Here is an 18,633-nt window from a genome sequence, read left to right as displayed (position 1 = left end):
GTAGGTAGGAGCCCAACTACACTGTTCAGGTTGCAGTTTGATATACTCAACTCAACGCCAGCAATGGTTCAAAACAGTTCATATAGCCGCACCAGTTACTCTCCCTCTACAATCAATAGCAAGGCCATTTCTGTTTAGGATGCACATAAATTAATCAAGTTCGCAACTTGTAACGCCCTCGATGCGACTATATCTCCCACGTGTCGAAGCACGACTTAGAGGCATAACCGCATTGAAAGCAATGTCGCAAGTGAGGTAATCTTCACACAACTCATGTAATACATAAGGGAAAGAGATACATAGTTGGCTTACAATCGCCACTTCACACAATACATGAATAAAGCATTACATCATCCAGATACAATCAAGGTCCGACTACAGAACCAAAATAAAAGAATACTACCCCAAATGCTACACAGATCCCCGATCGTCCCAACTGGGCTCCACTACTGATCAACTGGAAACGGAACAACATAGCGAACACAAACTTCATCGAGCTCCTCCTTGAGCTCGGTTGCATCACCTGCACGGTATCATCGGCACCTGCAAACTGGTTTTGAAAGTATCTGTGAGTCACGGGGACTCAGCAATCTCACACCCTCGCGATCAAGAGTATTTAAGCTTATAGGTAGGGTAAAAAGGTATGAGGTGGAGCTGCAGCAAGCGACTAGCATATTTGGTGGCTAACATACGAAAATGAGAGCGAGAAGAGAAGGCAAAAGCACGGCCGAACAACTATGATCAAGAAGTGATCCTAGAACGACCTACCTCAAGCATTACTCCAACACCGTGTTCACTTCCCGGACCCCGCCGACAAGAGACCATCACGGTTACACACGCGGTTGATGCATTTTAGTTAAGTTAAGTGTCAAGTTCTCTACAACCGGACATTAACAAATTCTCATCTGCCCATAACCGCGGGCACGGCTTTCGAAAGTTCAAATCCCTGCAGGAGTGTCCCAACTTAGCCCATCACAAGTTCTCACAGTCAATGAAGGATATTCCTTCTCCCAAGACAACCTGATCAGACTCGGAATCCCGGTTACAAGACATTTCGACAATGGTAAAACAAGACTAGCAAAGCCACCCGATGTGCCGACAAATCCTGATAGGAGTCGCACGTGTCTCGTTCTCAGGGCAACACCGGATGAGACTAGCTACGAGTAAAACCAACCCTCAAGTTTCCCCGAAGTGGCCCCGCAGGCAGCTCAGTTCGGACCAACACTCAGAGGAGCACTGGCCCGGGGGGTTAAATAAAGATGACCCTTGAGTCTGCAGAACCCAAGGGAAGGTGGTAGGTTGTTAGTGCAAATGGTAAAACCAAGGTTGGGCCTTGCTGGAGGAGTTTTATTCAAAGCAAACTGTCGAGGGGTTCTCATTATAACCCAACCGCGTAAGGAACGCAAAATCCGGGAACATAACACCGATAATACGGAAACTAGGGCGGCAAGAGTGGAACAAAACACCAGGCATAAGCCCGAGCCTTCCACCCTTTACCAAGTATATAGATGCATTAATTAAATAAGAGATATTGTGATATCCCAACAAAATAACCATGTTCCAAACGTGAAACAAGCTCCAATCTTCACCTGCAACTAACAACGCTATAAGAGGGGCTGAGCAAAGCGGTAACATAGCCAAACAATGGTTTGCTAGGACAAGGTGGGTTAGAGGCTTGGCATGGTAATATGGGAGGCGTGATAAGCAAGTGGTAGGTATCGCATCATAGGCATAGCAAAAGAGCGAGCATCTAGCAAGCAAAGATAGAAGTGATTTCGAGGGTATGGTCATCTTGCCTGAGATCCCGCAAGGAAGAAGAACGAGTCCATGAAGAAGACAATCGGACGTAGTCGAACGGATCCTCAAAAACGCGACGTTATCAGAACCAACCCGAAGAAGCAACACCGGAAAGAAGCAAACCACATAGTAAACAACCACCACATAATCATGGCATGATACACAACCAAGTATGATGCATGTCCGGTTTAATTATGCATGGCATGGCAAAGTGCACAAGCAATCCTACAAATTAAGTGGAGCTCGTTGCATATTGACGGAACACCACATGACTAATTTAGTTCTCTCTCATTTAGGTACCCAAAAATATTAAGTGTTGATTAACATGGCAAGAGGTGAAGCAAAAGAAAACTACCTATCTAGGCAAGTTTAAATGAGGCTGGAACAACAAACAACAAGTCCGGAAAATGCTCATGTGCATATTTTAAGGTTTGGAACTGTTCTGCCCTAAACACAATTTTATAGTAGTTTAACATGTAAAGAAAGTGAACCATGTTAAACTAGGCATTTTTCTACCCCATTTACATATAAAGTTTATTTAAAACTGAGCTACGGTTATTTAGTTATGAATTAAAGCATTTTAACATGACATAGGAGCAAATTTAACCAAACAGCATTTTAAACATGGATGAAAATTGAATATTATTAAACTAGACAAAATTCTAGGCAACTTTCATATATAATTTATTTAGATCCGATGCACGGTTGTGAAGTTATTAAATGCATGGAGTTTGAGGGCTTTTCTGCAATTCTGTTTTAACTGGATAAATAGATAAATCACTCCTCGGAAAAAAACATGAGTCGGGCCAAAACTAGCTAGCCCGATAGAGAGAAGGGGCTGCTGCTCACATGGGCCACGGCCTGCTGGACGGAGAGGGAGGCCTGCAGGGGAAGCTAGCAGCGGGAGGCTGGGCCTTGGCGCGGCCCATGAGCGCGGGGCTGGCCCAGGGAGGCAGCGGCTCGGTCCTCTCCCCCGCACAAGAGGTCGAGCGAGGCCGCTGTGAGGACGGTGGCGGCTCGCGACGGAACGGCCGCGCCGGCGAAGGTGATTCGGCGGGGACGACGACGGGGCAAGGCGGGGAAGGACATGAACGAGGTATCCGCGCATGGGGAACCTAGATCCGGCGAAGGACGTGGCCGAGGAGGCCGGCAACGAGTTCGGCGTTGGCTCCAGCAAGAAAAATGGTGGCGGCACTTAGAGCAGAAGGAGGGCACCGGAGAAAGGAAGAGAAGGGGAGGCGAATTGCACTGCTTGGGCGGCGTGACCTGGGGTAGGCGGCGGCGGATCCAGATGTTGAGGACGCCGGCGACGAGTGAAGAGCAACTCTGCTCCCGATCCATCCTGGATCGAGGTACAAGACGAGGGAACGAGGCGCTCAAGATTGCTGCTGATGCTCTGCGGTGCGCGGACGCGAGGAGCTGCGAGCGTTGAATGTCTCCGGGAGCGCGAAGGCGAGGTGGACACGGACTGCTGCTGCCGCGGCTTGCAGTTTGTCGGGCGAGGAGATCGAGGAACGGAGCGCGAAATTTGGTCGGACACGGAAAATAGAGAAGAGACAGTGCGGTGGCGGCGGCTAGGAGGATCCCTAGGGATTAGGGATTGGTCCGAAAATAGACTAGGGGTAGAGTGTATATACAGGAAAAGAAGGAAGTTGGATCATCCGATCAAAATCTGACGGACAAGAATAAATAGGCTCGGGAGTCCAAATAAGAAAACGGTGATATTTTGTAGACGTTTGGGGATGATCCGGACCCGTTGGTAACGACAGAGCGGGTCGGGTTCGGGACAGTTTCGGACGCTCACGTGAGGGGTTCGATGCACTGTGCAGAGAGGGTTTCGGGGTCTGACGATTGACAGCGGACTATGCAGAAAGCTTTGGGCTGAGAGAAGAGAAGAGAGAGACCCGGCAACTGTTTTCGGAGACCGAAAACGCCCGACGTTAGACCGGCAGCGGTGCCGCTATAGTTATCCGTTGGGGCATTAAACGGACTCCGAATGCGATGAAACTTGGCAGGCGGCCTACTAACAACAAAACAACACCGCACGCCAACTTTCATCTCATTCCGAGAATATTTTCCGGCCACTTATAAAATAATATTCGAACGTGCCGCGGGCGCGTGCAAGTGTGTCTGGACTCAGAACGGACAACGGGCGGAACTGGGGGAACCCGGACGGATGCAAGTTTCGAAAACATGATGATGCAATGCACATGATGACATGACAAATATGCAACACGCAAACAAATGACAAGGTAACAGCGAATAACTGGAAGACACCTGGCGCAACGGTCTCGGGGTGTTACACAACTCACACAGCTTCGTGGAGGTGATGGCACCGGTATTTACCAGGGATTCTTGGAGATGCGTGTGGCATATGATCCAGGTGCATAAGTTTGATTTGAGTGATTGCTTAGGAGAACTCTGTTTATACTAAATTACTTAGCTCGAGCAAAATATTTATTTGCCTGTAACGAGTTACACACATATATAATGTGGAACCACCTGGTCCATGCATGGAATTTCGACTTAAATATTACAGGAGATGTGTACACGTAAGTTTGACTTTCAGATAATACACGCCAAATTAAAGTTATGTCTTGCATGACAGTCTAGCTCGGCAGGGTAATGGAGGAAGAAGAGACTTACCCCAGGAATATCATGCAGAGCTTGCTTGTTTTTTTGTTTCAAAAGAATAACATGTTATTCCTGGGTTGACTCTGTCAACTCATATATGGTATTTATTGTTGCTGGCTTGCTAATGTTGGCGATTACAATAGCCTATGCAGTTATCTACTTCTCTGGCTGCAGTTTTATTACGTGAAAATGTTTTTGTCATATCATTTGTATCTTCTGTTCACGAGAATTTTCTTCAAAACACTAACAAAAGGACAATAGCGTATATATATGCACCTTGAGAGTTACATTGCGCTTGTACTACTATTACTACTGGACTAACATAAAGTCAGCGAGTTCCAAATTTTCATGTTTTGTTTCGACTGATTTTGTGGTTGTTCATCGAGTTTTGGTCCAGGTATTTAACTAGATCATTGAGATGCCATTCGTATTGTCCTGAGTACGGTTGAAATCTGAATCATAATCTACATGCCAAACTTTTTCTGAAGGGTTTTGTCTTCCACGTAGTAGGTGCTAATGCTTCTGATTTTCTTCTTCAAAAGACATATGTGAAAGGCTAACCCAATGTTTAGTTTTCATTATAATCCAGTCTATGGACCATGTACAGAGTCGACCATGGTTCAGAAAAGATCTATTGATTAAGGTTGGTATGATTTACATGTTCTGCATTTTGTGCAGTTTTTTAGACGTTTCGAGAGCGCCTATGGAAGGATTCGCTCTGCAGAAGTTACGATGGCTGATCATCGTGCTCGGGAAGCGGGGAGGATGTCATTCGGAACGCGTGCAAGTTCTAGAGGCATGCGTCCAGGAGGCAGATGAGGATGTCCATGCGGTGGCCGAGGTGGCCACGAGGAGTTGGGTTGGGCACTTGCCAACGCGAGGGGGTCGTTGTGCAAGGTACCAACACCCTGGTTTTTACCCAATGTTTCTTGGCTAGCTTTGCATGGTCGGGACTGTTTCTTGCATCTGGCAACGACTCATGCCATCCGGTAACCATCCATGTCGTCGTCGCTTGCTGTTAGTTTCTCTTGGATTCCAATTTACTTTATGTGGTGTTCCTTAATGCATAAATTATTTTCAATATGGGCGTGAGTCTGAAAAATGTGGTAAGGTTATCAACATTTGTTGAAACTGTAGAAGTCTGAAGATGAGAAGAATGATCTTTTATTTTTCATGTTGCTCTACCTCTGTATTGTTATATCACACGGACTTTTATCACATATGTTTGTGTGTCGCATGCCAACTTATCCGTGATGGGAAATTAATGTTTGGAGGTAATGTCGGCCTCACCAGTGTAAGGGAAAAATTGTGGGAGTGGATGCAGGTCATGTAGGCGAGACAGGAGAGTTTGTAGTTGTAGAGGATGTGTGTGGGCATAAAGGAGTTTCCGCTAATTACTTTTACATTGATTACTGTATGACGACTCTGATAGGTGAATAAAATGGCAAATGATCCCTTGATGGTGTGGATGTGGACGATTTTTTTTTAGCTTGACGCGTCATTGATGGTTGCGGCGAGCTTGGATGGGGAAGGTAGAGATAGTGGGTGAAGATAAGGAGAAGACGGAAGACAAAGAAGAATAGTGGTTTAATGGTACCAAAAATGAACATTATTGCTTAATGTGCACAATGATACAAAAACTAAATGTTTAACACGATTAATGTTGAACCACATGCGTATTTATACCCGCTGCAATGCACAAGGAATTAACTAGGGGCTGCAATGCACATGGAATTAACTAGGGGCATCTACTGGCGGTGCGGCTATGTGAATCGGGATGTGGTGAGGCATGCTGGCCGGAGTCCGGGCGGGCCCTTTCAGCTGCGGCACCTGGATGACGGTGAGCGGCGCGGGATGGCATTTCCTGTGGAATTTCTTGGTTGCAGGTGGTGCTCATGGCTTTGTGTGGATTTGAGTTGGCTGGTGTTGTGGGGCGACGCAAGGTGTCTGGTGGGGAGGTTGGCTGGAGGGATGGGAGGCTTCGATGGTGCTCAAGCCACCCGTCGTTGGTGAGGGGTCGCTGGTCATGGGTGAGATCCGCTCCTTCTCCTCACCTTTTTGTCGGCCGAGTGCATGGTTTCTCATATCCGACCATGTTCAGGGCATGGTGGTCGTTGGCATCTTCGTCAATTGGGGCTGCTAGCCAGGACAAAGCCCGGGCCATTGGATGATATTGGAGTTGTCTAGATGCAGGGCGGCGGCCCTGGCGGCAAGGGACACATCGTTTGTGGAAGGAGCACGTGTCTCGGGTCTCTGGTGCGGGCTGGATGCCATGGTCACGCGAGTGGCATGGTCATTGGTCTCTCGCATACCATGACCTTGGTGCTGCTAATGTTTTGGTGTCTGGTTCAACAAAGATATGTGAGTGTCAGGGGCTAACTTGATCAATTTGTGGCAGACCGATGGTTCCCATGACTGTGTGGGTGTAGTTACCTCTTTAGAGGTTCCTTCATGGTGGCGCCCTGTCCTTTAGGTTGCTCTGGGTGAAATCTTGATCCCCAGGATCGGGCGGTGATGGCACTCCAGTGGAATATCCATCTTCTAGGCACCACTTTGAAGTACATGCTTCGTCAGTGTGTGGTTTCACCTCTTCATGTTGCCTAGCTCTCGATGGAGGTCTCTGTCGACTTCAAGCAATTGGTCCATCTGTAGTGTGCTTAGTGGCCGATTGGGAGGTGGTGTTGTTCCTTGCCATCCTTATTTTTTTACCTTGTGTATGTGTTGTGTGTGGTGGTGACGTGTTGTATATGATTGCGTGTATGTTTGTCATGCTTTATATATAATGAAGCGGGAGAGATCTTTTTTTAGTAAATTCATTTGTTGGCCCGTAGCAACATACGGGCACTCTACTAGTACATGTAAAATAAGAGTGCATGTGTGGCCTCTTATCCTCTCTCGTCTCAATGGATTAAATATGGCATGGGACTCAAAACACAACTAAATGGGACCTAAGGTGGGGCTATTATAATGTAAATCCAATTTTTTTGATATATGCTCTTTAAACCGAAAGGGAGAGAGTATTTGCGAAAACATTCTCAAAACCACTTGAGGGTCACTTTGGGGATGATTTATTTTGTTTTTGTAAACTCGGGGGATTAAGTAACCAAATTTAGTGTTGAGGGGCTAACCCTGAAACCATTAGGGTACTTCACTCTTTACACAATGATACATGCACATGCACACACAATATTGTTTTGTTCTACAAACATAAGTACTACTACTCACTTCATTTAAGTGATTTGCCTCATCCTTTATATTAATCTTTTTTTTGAACGGAGACAAAAGATCTGCCTCTTCAATTAATTATGAAGGAGATAATTTCTTGGTTAATTAACAGAAAACACATGAAAACCGTTACAAACATGTCCACATGCGAATTGCGAGCTACTCCCAAAGCATAAAATCACACACCCGCAAAGGCGGCCTGGTTGACACTACCAACATGCAACAACTTCAAGCCATGACATATGGAACATAACATTGCAAAAGAACCCCTTGTGAGAACCCCTCGACAACTACCAAAAAAAAAGGCTTTTATCTGGTTTTATAAATAAAGCCACACAGCTGAACCGGTATAAGGTGAAGAGAGAAACCTCTTACAAAGAAGATCAAAGATAGAAAACAAAAACAGCAGAACCCGCACCCCACGAGAAACACCTGAAAGCTATGACTAGAAGAGAAACCATGCCTCCTCGAAAGACCACCGGACATCAATGCAACACACATCCCAAGTTGTCACCGGAGAGGGTCCCTTGCCCTCTCGATCGCTCAGGATCGTGGAGCGATGAGCCTACCAGGAGACAACGAGGACCAAGAGCAATGACAACGACGTCATGTGTAAGAGATAGGATGCCATCGGGATCAACCCAAGCTAGAGCCGAAGGATATCCGAGAAAGAATTCGAGCATGCCAGCCGATCTTGAAGTGACGACCGGACAAGAAAGTTATACCATTGAAAACCTTTTCCGTATACAAAGTTATACAAGATCGACCGAAAGACGCGCTGCCGATCTGCCACGTCTCCTGTGGCCTTAGGGACATGGGTGGGTGGTGGATCCCGTCCCTTGCCGGCGAGAGGGCTTCATTTGTAGGTGTCTCTTCAAGTTTTGTAAAGGGTTGTGTCCTTCTTAGGAAGACGAAATGGCGGCGGCTTTTTGAAAATGGAATAAGGTTCTCCCCGTCTAGCCACTGTCTCGATGGTGCTTCTAGCATCGTCGGAAGGCGTGTGGAGGTGTGTCTCTGTCGGATCTTGCGGGATTCGGTCGGTGGTTGTTTTTGTGGATCTTATCGGACCCGGTCTTTGTTCGTCTTTCTTCATGTGTCTTTAGGTTGGATTCTTCCAATCTAAGTTTCTCTTCATCGGTGCCGGTTGCTGTTCTGGTGCATTGACCCTATGGGACCTTAGCACGACGACTTTCCGACTGTTTACTACAACAAGTTGTGCCCGGCTCCGGCGAGGGAGGAGCGATGACGGCGGCGCGCCTTCGGCTCACTTCGGTGCTTGCAATCGTCGCTAGGTGGTCTATGAATCTGGATGTAATTTTTACTAGTTCTGGTGTTAAGTGCATTGTCATGATTGAAGATGAATAGATCAAAAGTTTGCCGAGAAAAATTTGTAGGGAAACGAAGGGAGTAGTAACAATCAAACAAATTATAGCTGCTGTCCTTCGTATGTTCGGCAATAATCACACGGTCATGTCCACCATGATTACTGCCGATGATCACACCCACATGGATATAAATGGGCACAGATATATTTACATATACTGCACCCTTCTGCCATGACTGCATGTACATGGATGAGGATGATGTACGGTCGATCTTGTGCCGGAACTAGTGACCACAAAGGATTTGCGGGGTATACACACTGACGGGGTACTCAGATCTATCGTAAGTACGTAACCGAAATAATGCATCATGAAAACCACGACTTCGATCACGGCCTCACCTGCATAAATCTCGGCGTGTGGGTATGTTTACCACACCCGAAAGTACGTAGGAGTAGCTAGCTAGCGCGCGTCGAACGCTCGGTCTAGCATGCGGATCACCGGCGGGCAGGAGCACGCGCTGGGGGAGGAGGCGGCCGCCGTGGTGCGGCAGGCGTTGAGCTTGGCGAGGCTGCGGGGGCACGCGCAGGTGACCCCGCTCCACATCGCCAGCGCCATGCTCTCGGCGTCCCCGGCAGCGGCAGCCATCCTCTGCGCGGCCTGCGCCAGGTCCCAGTCCCACCCGCTACAGCAGCACAACCCGCTCGGCCTCCGCCTAGACGTGGCGCTCGGCTGGCTCCCCTTGGCCAGGCCAGCGTCCGTGATCCACCACGGTGGCGACCGCGTCGAGCCGGCGCCGTCGAACGCGTTCGTGGCCGCGCTGAAGCGGGCGCAGGTGCACCGGGGACGCAGGGGCGCCGTGGTCGGCAAGCTCGAGCAGCTTGTCCTCTCCATCCTTGACGACCCGAGCGTGGACCGTGTCATGCGCGCGGCCGGCTTCTCGAGCTCCCAGTCCCAGGCCGGGGCCAGCATAGTGAGCGCCGCCGTCTCTTGGGAGCACCCGAGTAAGGCAAGTTGCGACATCATGGAACTTCAGCCGTCGGTCATCGCCCACGTCGTCCCGGACGGAAAGTACGTAGCCTACTAGCTCCAGAGTGCGGCATGCATGCACGTCTATGATTGACTTTTTCCTTCTTCCTGTGAGCATCTCCAACTGACTCGGTTGCGCGGCGCGTTAATTTTTTTTATGGCACCGAAATAGAGTTTTAGCACGTCGGACTAGTGTTTTGCTTTTTCAAAAGCGTAAAAACAGGGCGCCCAATCTGGCGGCCCCACCTATAGCAACCCAGATTTTACAGCACACGCGAGCCGGCGCATCAAATAAGCAGCGCGCGATGCCGTTTTCCAGCACGCTGAACCTACTTTGCGCGTGCCGGATTTTAGCGTGTCTACTTAGAGAGCCAGTCTCGGTTGCGCGCGTGCAGTATAGTCGTTTTTTCCAGTGCGCGACTAATCTAGCGCGTCTGTTGAAGATGCTCTGACTGGCACAAATGACAACATATGCATCACGCCTGGTTCCGCAAGGGAAAGAGTGGCAACCTCTCCCGGATCCGCTCCCGTGACCCTGAGGAACCTATGTGTTAGACTGTTGGCTCGGCCTGCGTATAGATGGATCTTTAGCAACATAGGGTTCAGTGTTTTGCCTCTTTATTTTCGAATTACTTCCTCCGTCTTGAATTGCTTGTCACATAATTAGATAAAAATGAATATATCTAAAACTAAAATACATCTAGATACATCCATTTCTACAACAAGTAATTCCGGACAAAGGGGGTATTAAATAGATCAGGCCCTCACAATTACAAGGCACACACTTCGAAACACAACAAACATCTTGGAAGAAAAATTTACCTTTAGCAAACCAGCCTAATAGTACAACTAGTGAGCTACTTGAAATATCACACTATGGAATCACGCGGTAACCGTGATAAAAGCAAGTCGCGTTTCTTGACTTCCAAATGGACCAGAATACCGCAGGAACTCCTATAAGTGCAACTTCTCTGGCTTTATGAGGAAAATGCATAAGCCACATAACTAACACTATGAAATTATCGAGAGCTATCAGTTTCTAGTTGTGCATTTTGCAACTCCACAGAATAAATCTAGCAAGTGCACTATGAAAGAAAAGTTGCTCAATGATTACCACTTGATGACATAACATGCATTTATATCTTATTTAACATTATATCCCCATTTGAACAAATTGTCTTTAGCTAGAGAAAACTTTGACTTTCAAGGAGATCTAACAAGCCACAAACTTTAATTAATGAAACCAGTTCACCCGAATCGAACTTTATAGATTGGTACAATAGACGGAATAGAGAACTTCCTCCTACCATATGGTTCATGATGCGAATATGTCTATGTCTAACTGGTTCTCTAACATTTTTGTTTCACTCGGTGGCATTGTGTAAGGTGTCACTACATGGAGTCATGGACAATGGGAGTGTTATCATGCAGTTCTAGTGTTAGAAATGTAACCAGGGCTCTCTTAATCGACTATACTACATATGATGGCCTCTTTGTCCGACCAACCATAGGAATGGTACTATATTTTCATCTATGCGGTTTTCCTTGCATGATGCACTATTCTATCCTGTCGCTCATGCTTCTCATAGCAAACTTTTTACACAATCTTGGCTTTGTCATATGCCAACTTCTTCGAGATTAGGAGCCGACATAAAGGGTGTTTGTGGAACTGGGACCAACCAAACCTTATCGATCTCGAATATCCTCGTCTGTGCTGGAAGTAAATCTAGTTGCTAACAAGGCAACAATAGCCCATTTGGCCAATGTAGATGCATGCGTATGTATGGAACTTAATTAGGGCTGAGAAATAGACTAATTATGCCTGTTTTCTTACAGTGAATGTCAAGCTAGCAAAGGAAAATCAGGAACAACGCAGCCGGCTTTCTTATGCGGCACCGAGGTGGTGGCAACGACGGAGATCCTGCCTCCGTGGCTCCACCGCTACAAATGTACAAAATACACCAGTACAACGTACTGCGGCGCCAGTCTTCAAGCAAACGTACGTATAACACATTGAGATAGATACATGCGTCTAATGTCAGTCACGCATGAAGTCAAGAACTCACGATCCGTGACACGTGACAGATGCAGTCTGCTTCCCGCCGGCCGAAGTTCACGGAGCTCACCGCGCAAAATCTCAAGATCCTGTGCGGCGCGCTCGAGCTGCGCGTTCCGCGGCACGCGAACATCTTTCCCGGCATATCGAGCACGGTGCTCCGGTGCCGATCCGGCGTGACGAGGCGGAGGGCGGGCGTATGGCCGACGACCTGGCTGCTCTTCCGAGGAAGGGATAGTGGGGGCAAGACGGCGGTTGCTCGGGAGCTCGCGAGCCTCGTGTTTGGCTCCTACGCCGAGTTCACCACCCTGCAGGTTCAGGGTAACCCCGACATCCCCGCACACAACGGCAAACTTGCCCTGAAGAGGCAGAGATCACCGGACATCGACGGCGATGGCAATGGTGGTGACGTAGGGGCGAGGCTGTTTGAAGCGATTGCGGTGAACCCTCACCGCGTCATATTGATCGATGGCGTCAACCGACTGGATGGTGATTCGGAAATGCGCATCAAGAATGCGATTACGGGAGGAACAATGGCGAGGGGATACAACGACGACGTGGTTGGTTTGGAGGATGCCATCGTGGTGCTAAGCTCCGACGTGTGTGACTCGAGGTCTGTAGCTTCCGCTTCCTCCCCACGGGTGAAGCGACGACATAACAACGAGGACGAACGTGACGTCATGGACATGGAAGTGAGACCACGTCGTGGTCTTTGCTGGGATCTGAACGTTTGTGCAGTGGACGGGGAAGAGGAGGAAGACAGTTTGGCTCATGATGAGGGGGTCATAAGTGTCGTCGATGGTGTTTTCCTTTTCAATTAGCAGAGGATATTCTTTCAAACCATTCCAGGTGTTCTCAACCATTTTGAAAATGGACGGCTGCTGTTAGTCATGTCAGAGAAAACATGTAATCTCAACCGACCTTCCTTCTCCTTCTCGTATTCTTCTCAAACTCATGTATCTCTTCCTTGTATGCCAAGGCAGGCTTGCCCGATCTCAATATATACACGACCCGCTCCCCATCGAGGGAGTAAGGGATCGCTCGTTATCTTTCATGGTCATCAGAGCCGCCTCTTCTCATACATCTAGCCACAAACCAAAACCCTAGAAAACCACATACCCCACAAATCAAAACCTAGAAACCGCATACTATTGTCTCCATGGCTTCCTCTACCGGCGTCACCCTCAACCTCGGTTCGCCGCCATCTGAGAAGCTCGCACGAGGAAACTTTATCCTCTGGAAGACTTAGGTGCTACCAGCCCTGCGAGGAGCGCAGGTGACTGGACTCCTCGACAACACAGATGCCGCTCCGCCCAGGATGGTGGAGGTCACAAAGGCTGACAAGACCACGGCCCTAGAGCCGAATCCGCTGTACGGGCCCTGGATCGCCAAAGACCAGCAGGTCCTGTCCTACCTCCTCAATTCCATGTCGCCAGAAATTCTTGCGCAGGTCGTCGGGAAGGACTCCACCTTCGAGCTCTGGACGACGGTGACAAACCTCTTCGCCTCGCAGTCACAATCTCGGATTACCAATCTGAGAATCGCCATCACCAACACTAAGAAGGGCAGCATGTCAAGCTCGGCGTACATGGCGAAGATGAAGAGCCTCGGAGATGAACTAGCTGCTGCCGGTCGTCCCGTCTCTGATCCGGAGATGGTGGACTACATCTTGGCCGGACTGGACCACGACTACGACTCCGTGGTGGCGGCGATCGGCGCTGTCAAGAACACCATCACCGCTGATGATCTCTTCGCCCAAATCTCTGCCTGTGATCAAAGGATGGAGATGCTAGGTGATTCCTCTTCAGGCGGATTTCACTCATCTGCCAACGCGGTCTACAGAGGTCGTGGACAGTCCAGCGGCAGATCCCGTGGGCGAGGAGGACGGGGGCGTGGCCGTGGTGACCGCGGTGACCGCCAACCCTCTTCCTCCAGCGGTGGCAACGGCTTTAGAGGGCGTCCTCGACAGCAGCAACAGCAGCACCAGGTGTGTGAGCAGCAACATGATTATTATGAGTGCCAAATATGCTACATGCATCATCTAGGAGGTGCACGGGTCTGCTGGTGGCGCTATGAGGAGAACGAGCCAGAAGAAAAGGAGGCACATGCCGCCTCATATGGCGTAGACACAAATTGCTATGCCGACAGTGCAGCAAAAAACCACATCACAGGTGAACTTGACAAGTTGACGATGCGGGAGAAGTACAATGGAGGCAACCAAATTCGCACGGCAAGCGGTTCTGGTATGGATATCACACACATTGGTAGTTCAATTGTTGAAAACCCCGTGAAAAAATTACATTTGACAAATATCTTGCACGTTCCTCAAACATCAAAAAATCTTGTTTCCGTTCATCGATTCACTCTTGATAACGAACTCTTGATAACAATGTTCTTATAGAGTTCTATCCTTATTTTTTCTTGGTTAAGGACTTGAGAACAAGGAGAATCATTCTTAGAGGACGGTGTGTGGGAGGCCTCTACCTACTCATATCATCATCATCTTCGTGGTCCAATAAACAGTGGGTCACCAAGCTTTCATCATCAAGGTGGCATAGTCGTGGGTCATCCATCTTCAGTCATAGTTAAATATGTTCTTAGCAAAAATAAACTCGCTTATGAGCCTAGTGTTGAGTCAGTTTGTGATCCGTGTCAACAAGCAAAAAGTCATCAATTACCTTACCCTATTTCTACTAGTGTATCTACTGCTCCACTACAACTTATCTTTTCAGATGTATGGGGGCCAGCTCCTACTTCCGTTGGTAGATTTTCCTATTATGTAAGCTTTATTGATGACTATAGTAAATTTACTTGGATTTATTTACTGAAGAAAAGATGTGATGTGTTCCAAGTTTTTATCAATTTCCAAAATCTTGTTGAACGCAAACTAAACTCCAAGATCATTGCTATGCAAAGTGACTGGGGTGGTGAGTATGAAAAATTGAACTTTTTCTTCCAAAAACTTGGCATATCCCATCATGTCTCTTGTCCTCATGCTCACCAACAAAACGGGTCTGCCGAAAGAAAGCACCATCACATAGTTGATATGGGGCTTGCATTATTAGCAAATGCGTCCATGCCACTCAAATTTTGGGATGAAGCCTTTTTAACTGCCACATATCTTATCAACTTGCTTCCAAGCAAACTCATCAAATTTGAAACACCCATTACACGACTCCTAGGTGTCACACCTAACTACACATCTCTTCGCGTTTTTGGTTGTGCATGTTGGCCCAATCTTCGACCCTACAACACACGTAAACTCGCTTTCCGCTCAAAAAGATGTGTCTTCTTAGGTTATAGCCCCATGCATAAAGGGGTCAAATGCCTTGATGTTCCCACTAGTCGGGTCTATATATCTATATATGTTGTGTTTGATAAGCCTGTGTTTCCCTTTGCATCTCTTCATCCAAATGCCGGTGCACTTCTCCGCAAGGAAATCCTCCTTCTTCCTCCACATCTTCGGTCTTTTGATCATGGGGGCGACAACAATTGTACTAATCAATGTGATGATGTTTTTGCTGGTACTGGTTCTTCTCTTATGCCTGTGCGGGTTCCTGGAGAAAACGGTGTTCAAACTGATCAAAATTTCGAAGATATGGCTCAATTTGACCCAATATTGCATGCTGAGGAAGAGGACGAACCTGGCATGGATAACGAAGGAGATCCGGCGGCGCCTGGTGTTGGGGAACGTAGCAGAATTTTAAAATTTTCTACGCATCACCAAGATCAATCTATGGAGTCATCTAGCAACGAGGGAGAGGGGAGTGCATCTACATACCCTTGTAGATCGCGAGCGGAAGCGTTCAAGAGAACGGGGTTGATGGAGTCGTACTCGTCGTGATCCAAATCACCGATGACCTAGCGCCGAACGGACGGCACCTCCGCGTTCAACACACGTACGGTTGGGAAGACGTCTCCTCCAACTTGATCCAGCAAGGGGAAAGGAGAGGTTGATGGAGATCCAGCAGCACGATGGCGTGGTGGTGGAAGCAACGGTGATCTCGGCAGGGCTTCGCCAAGCTCAGGGAGAGGGAGAAGTGTCACGGGAGGGAGAGGGAGGCGCCAGGGGCTAGGGTGTCTCTGCCCTCCCTCCCCCACACTATATATAGGACCCCTAGGGGGGCGCCGGCCCTAGGAGATGCAATCTCCAAGGGGGGCGGCGGCCAAGGGGGGTGTAGTGCCCCCCAAGCCAAGTGGGGCGCCCCACCCCTAGGGTTTCCAACCCTAGGCGCAGGGGAGGCCCATGGGGGGGCGCACCAGCCCACCAGGGGCTGGTTCCCCTCCCACTTCAGCCCATGGGGCCCTCCGAGATAGGTGGCCCCACCCGATGGACCCCCGGGACCCTTCCGGTGGTCCCGGTATAATACCGATTACCCCCGAAACTTTCCCGATGGCCGAAACTTGAATTCCTATATATAAATCTTCACCTCCGGACCATTCCGGAACTCCTCGTGACGTCCGGGATCTCATCCGGGACTCCAAACAACTTTCGGGTTACCGTATACTAATATCTCAACAACCCTAGCGTCACCGAACCTTAAGTGTGTAGACCCTGCGGGTTCGGGAGACACGCAGACATGACCGAGACGACTCTCCGGTCAATAACCAACAGCGGGATCTGGATACCCATGTTGGCTCCCACATGCTCCTCGATGATCTCATCGGATGAACCATGATGTCGAGGATTCGATCAATCCCGTATACAATTCCCTTTGTCAATCGGTACGTTACTTGCCCGAGATTCGATCGTCGGTATCCCAATATCTCGTTCAATCTCGTTACCGGCAAGTCACTTTACTCGTACCGTAATGCATGATCCCGTGATCAACCACTTGGTTAGATTGAGCTCATTATGATGATGCATTACCGAGTGGGCCCAGAGATACCTCTCCGTCATACAGAGTGACAAATCCCAGTCTTGATTCGTGCCAACCCAACAGACACTTTCGGAGATACCCGTAGTGTACCTTTATAGTCACCCAGTTACGTTGTGACGTTTGGCACACCCAAAGCACTCGTACGGTATCCGAGAGTTGCACAATCTCATGGTCTAAGGAAATGATACTTGACATTCGGAAAAGCTCTAGCAAACGAACTACACGGTCTTTAAGCTATGCTTAGGATTGGGTCTTGTCCATCACATCATTCTCCTAATGATGTGATCCTGTCATCAATGACATCCAATGTCCATAGTCAGGAAACCATGACTATCTTTTGATCAACGAGCTAGTCAACTAGAGGCTCACTAGGGATGTGTTGTGGTCTATGTATTCACACATGTATTACGATTTCCGGATAACACAATTATAGCATGAACAATAAACAATTATCATGAACAAGGAAATATAATAATAACCATTTTATTATTGCCTCTAGGGCATATTTCCAACAGTCTCCCACTTGCACTAGAGTCAATAATCTAGTTACATTGTGATGAATCGAACACCCATAGAGTTCTGGTGTTGATCATGTTTTGCTCTAGGGAGAGGTCTAGTCAACGGATCTGCCACATTCAGGTCCGTATGTACTTTACAAATATCTATGTCTCCATTTTGAACACTTTCACGAATGGAGTTGAAGCGACGCTTGATATGCCTGGTCTTCCTGTGAAACCTGGGCTCCTTGGCAAGGGCAATAGCTCCAGTGTTGTCACAGAAGAGAGTCATCGGGCCCAACGCATTGGGTATGACTCCTAGGTCGGTAATGAACTCCTTCACCCAGATTGCTTCTTGTGCTGCCTCCGAGGCTGCCATGTACTCCGCTTCACATGTAGATCCCGCCACAACGCTTTGCTTGCAACTGCACCAGCTTACTGCCCCACCATTCAAAATATACACGTATCCGGTTTGTGACTTAGAGTCATCCAGATCTGTGTCGAAGCTAGCATCGACGTAACCCTTTACGACGAGCTCTTCGTCACCTCCATAAACGAGAAACATATCCTTAGTCCTCTTCAGGTACTTCAGGATATTCTTGACCGCTGTCCAGTGTTCCATGCCGGGATTACTTTGGTACCTTCCTACGAAACTTGCGGCAAGGTTTACATCAGGTCCGGTACACAGCATAGCATACATGATAGACCCTATGGCCGAGGCATAGGGGACGACACTCATCTTTTCTCTATCTTCTGCCGTGGTCGGGCATTGAGCCGTGCTCAATCTCGTACCTTGCAATACAGGCAAGAACCCCTTCTTTGACTGATCCATATTGAACTTCTTCAATATCTTGTCAAGGTACGTACTCTGTGAAAGACCAATGAGGCGTCTCGATCTATCTCTATAGATCTTGATGCCTAATATGTAAGCAGCTTCTCCAAGATCCTTCATTGAAAAATAGTTGTTCAAGTAGGCCTTTATGCGTTCCAAGAATTCTATATCATTTCCCATCAACAGTATGTCATCCACATACAATATGAGAAATGCTACAGAGCTCCCACTCACTTTCTTGTAAATGCAGACTTCTCCATAAGTCTGCGTAAACCCAAACGCTTTGATCATCTCATCAAAACGAATGTTCCAACTCCGAGATGCTTGCACCAGCCCATAGATCGAGCGTTGGAGCTTGCAC

The 18,633-nt window shown here is 48.1% G+C and overlaps 1 protein-coding gene across 1 annotated transcript; it reads left to right on the top strand.

The window, feature by feature from the left end:
* The first annotated feature begins 9,422 nt into the window (after window positions 1–9,422).
* LOC125507583 (protein SMAX1-LIKE 3-like) lies at window positions 9,423–13,000 on the top strand. The gene is made up of 3 exons (XM_048672125.1): window positions 9,423–10,049; window positions 11,844–12,006; window positions 12,093–13,000. Exons 1-3 carry the CDS (start codon window positions 9,469–9,471, stop codon window positions 12,882–12,884), a joined length of 1,536 nt encoding a protein of 511 aa, XP_048528082.1. The 5' UTR covers window positions 9,423–9,468; the 3' UTR covers window positions 12,885–13,000.
* Window positions 13,001–18,633: the final 5,633 nt, after the last annotated feature.

The sequence above is a fragment of the Triticum urartu genome, chromosome 5 (assembly GCF_003073215.2).
Source record: "Triticum urartu cultivar G1812 chromosome 5, Tu2.1, whole genome shotgun sequence".
NCBI lineage: Eukaryota > Viridiplantae > Streptophyta > Magnoliopsida > Poales > Poaceae > Triticum > Triticum urartu.
This window is presented reverse-complemented; position numbering and strand designations above follow the sequence as displayed.

What these genes read in the sequence shown, in the direction of transcription:
- LOC125507583 (XM_048672125.1), top strand. Translation starts at nt 9,469, where the DNA reads ATGCGGATCACCGGCGGGCAGGAGCACGCGCTGGGGGAGGAGGCGGCC. An exon ending in CACGTCGTCCCGGACGGAAA is followed by an intron (nt 10,050 to 11,843) that starts GTACGTAGCCTA and finishes GTTTTCTTACAG; the next exon opens with TGAATGTCAAGCTAGCAAAG. An exon ending in GCGCCAGTCTTCAAGCAAAC is followed by an intron (nt 12,007 to 12,092) that starts GTACGTATAACA and finishes GACACGTGACAG; the next exon opens with ATGCAGTCTGCTTCCCGCCG.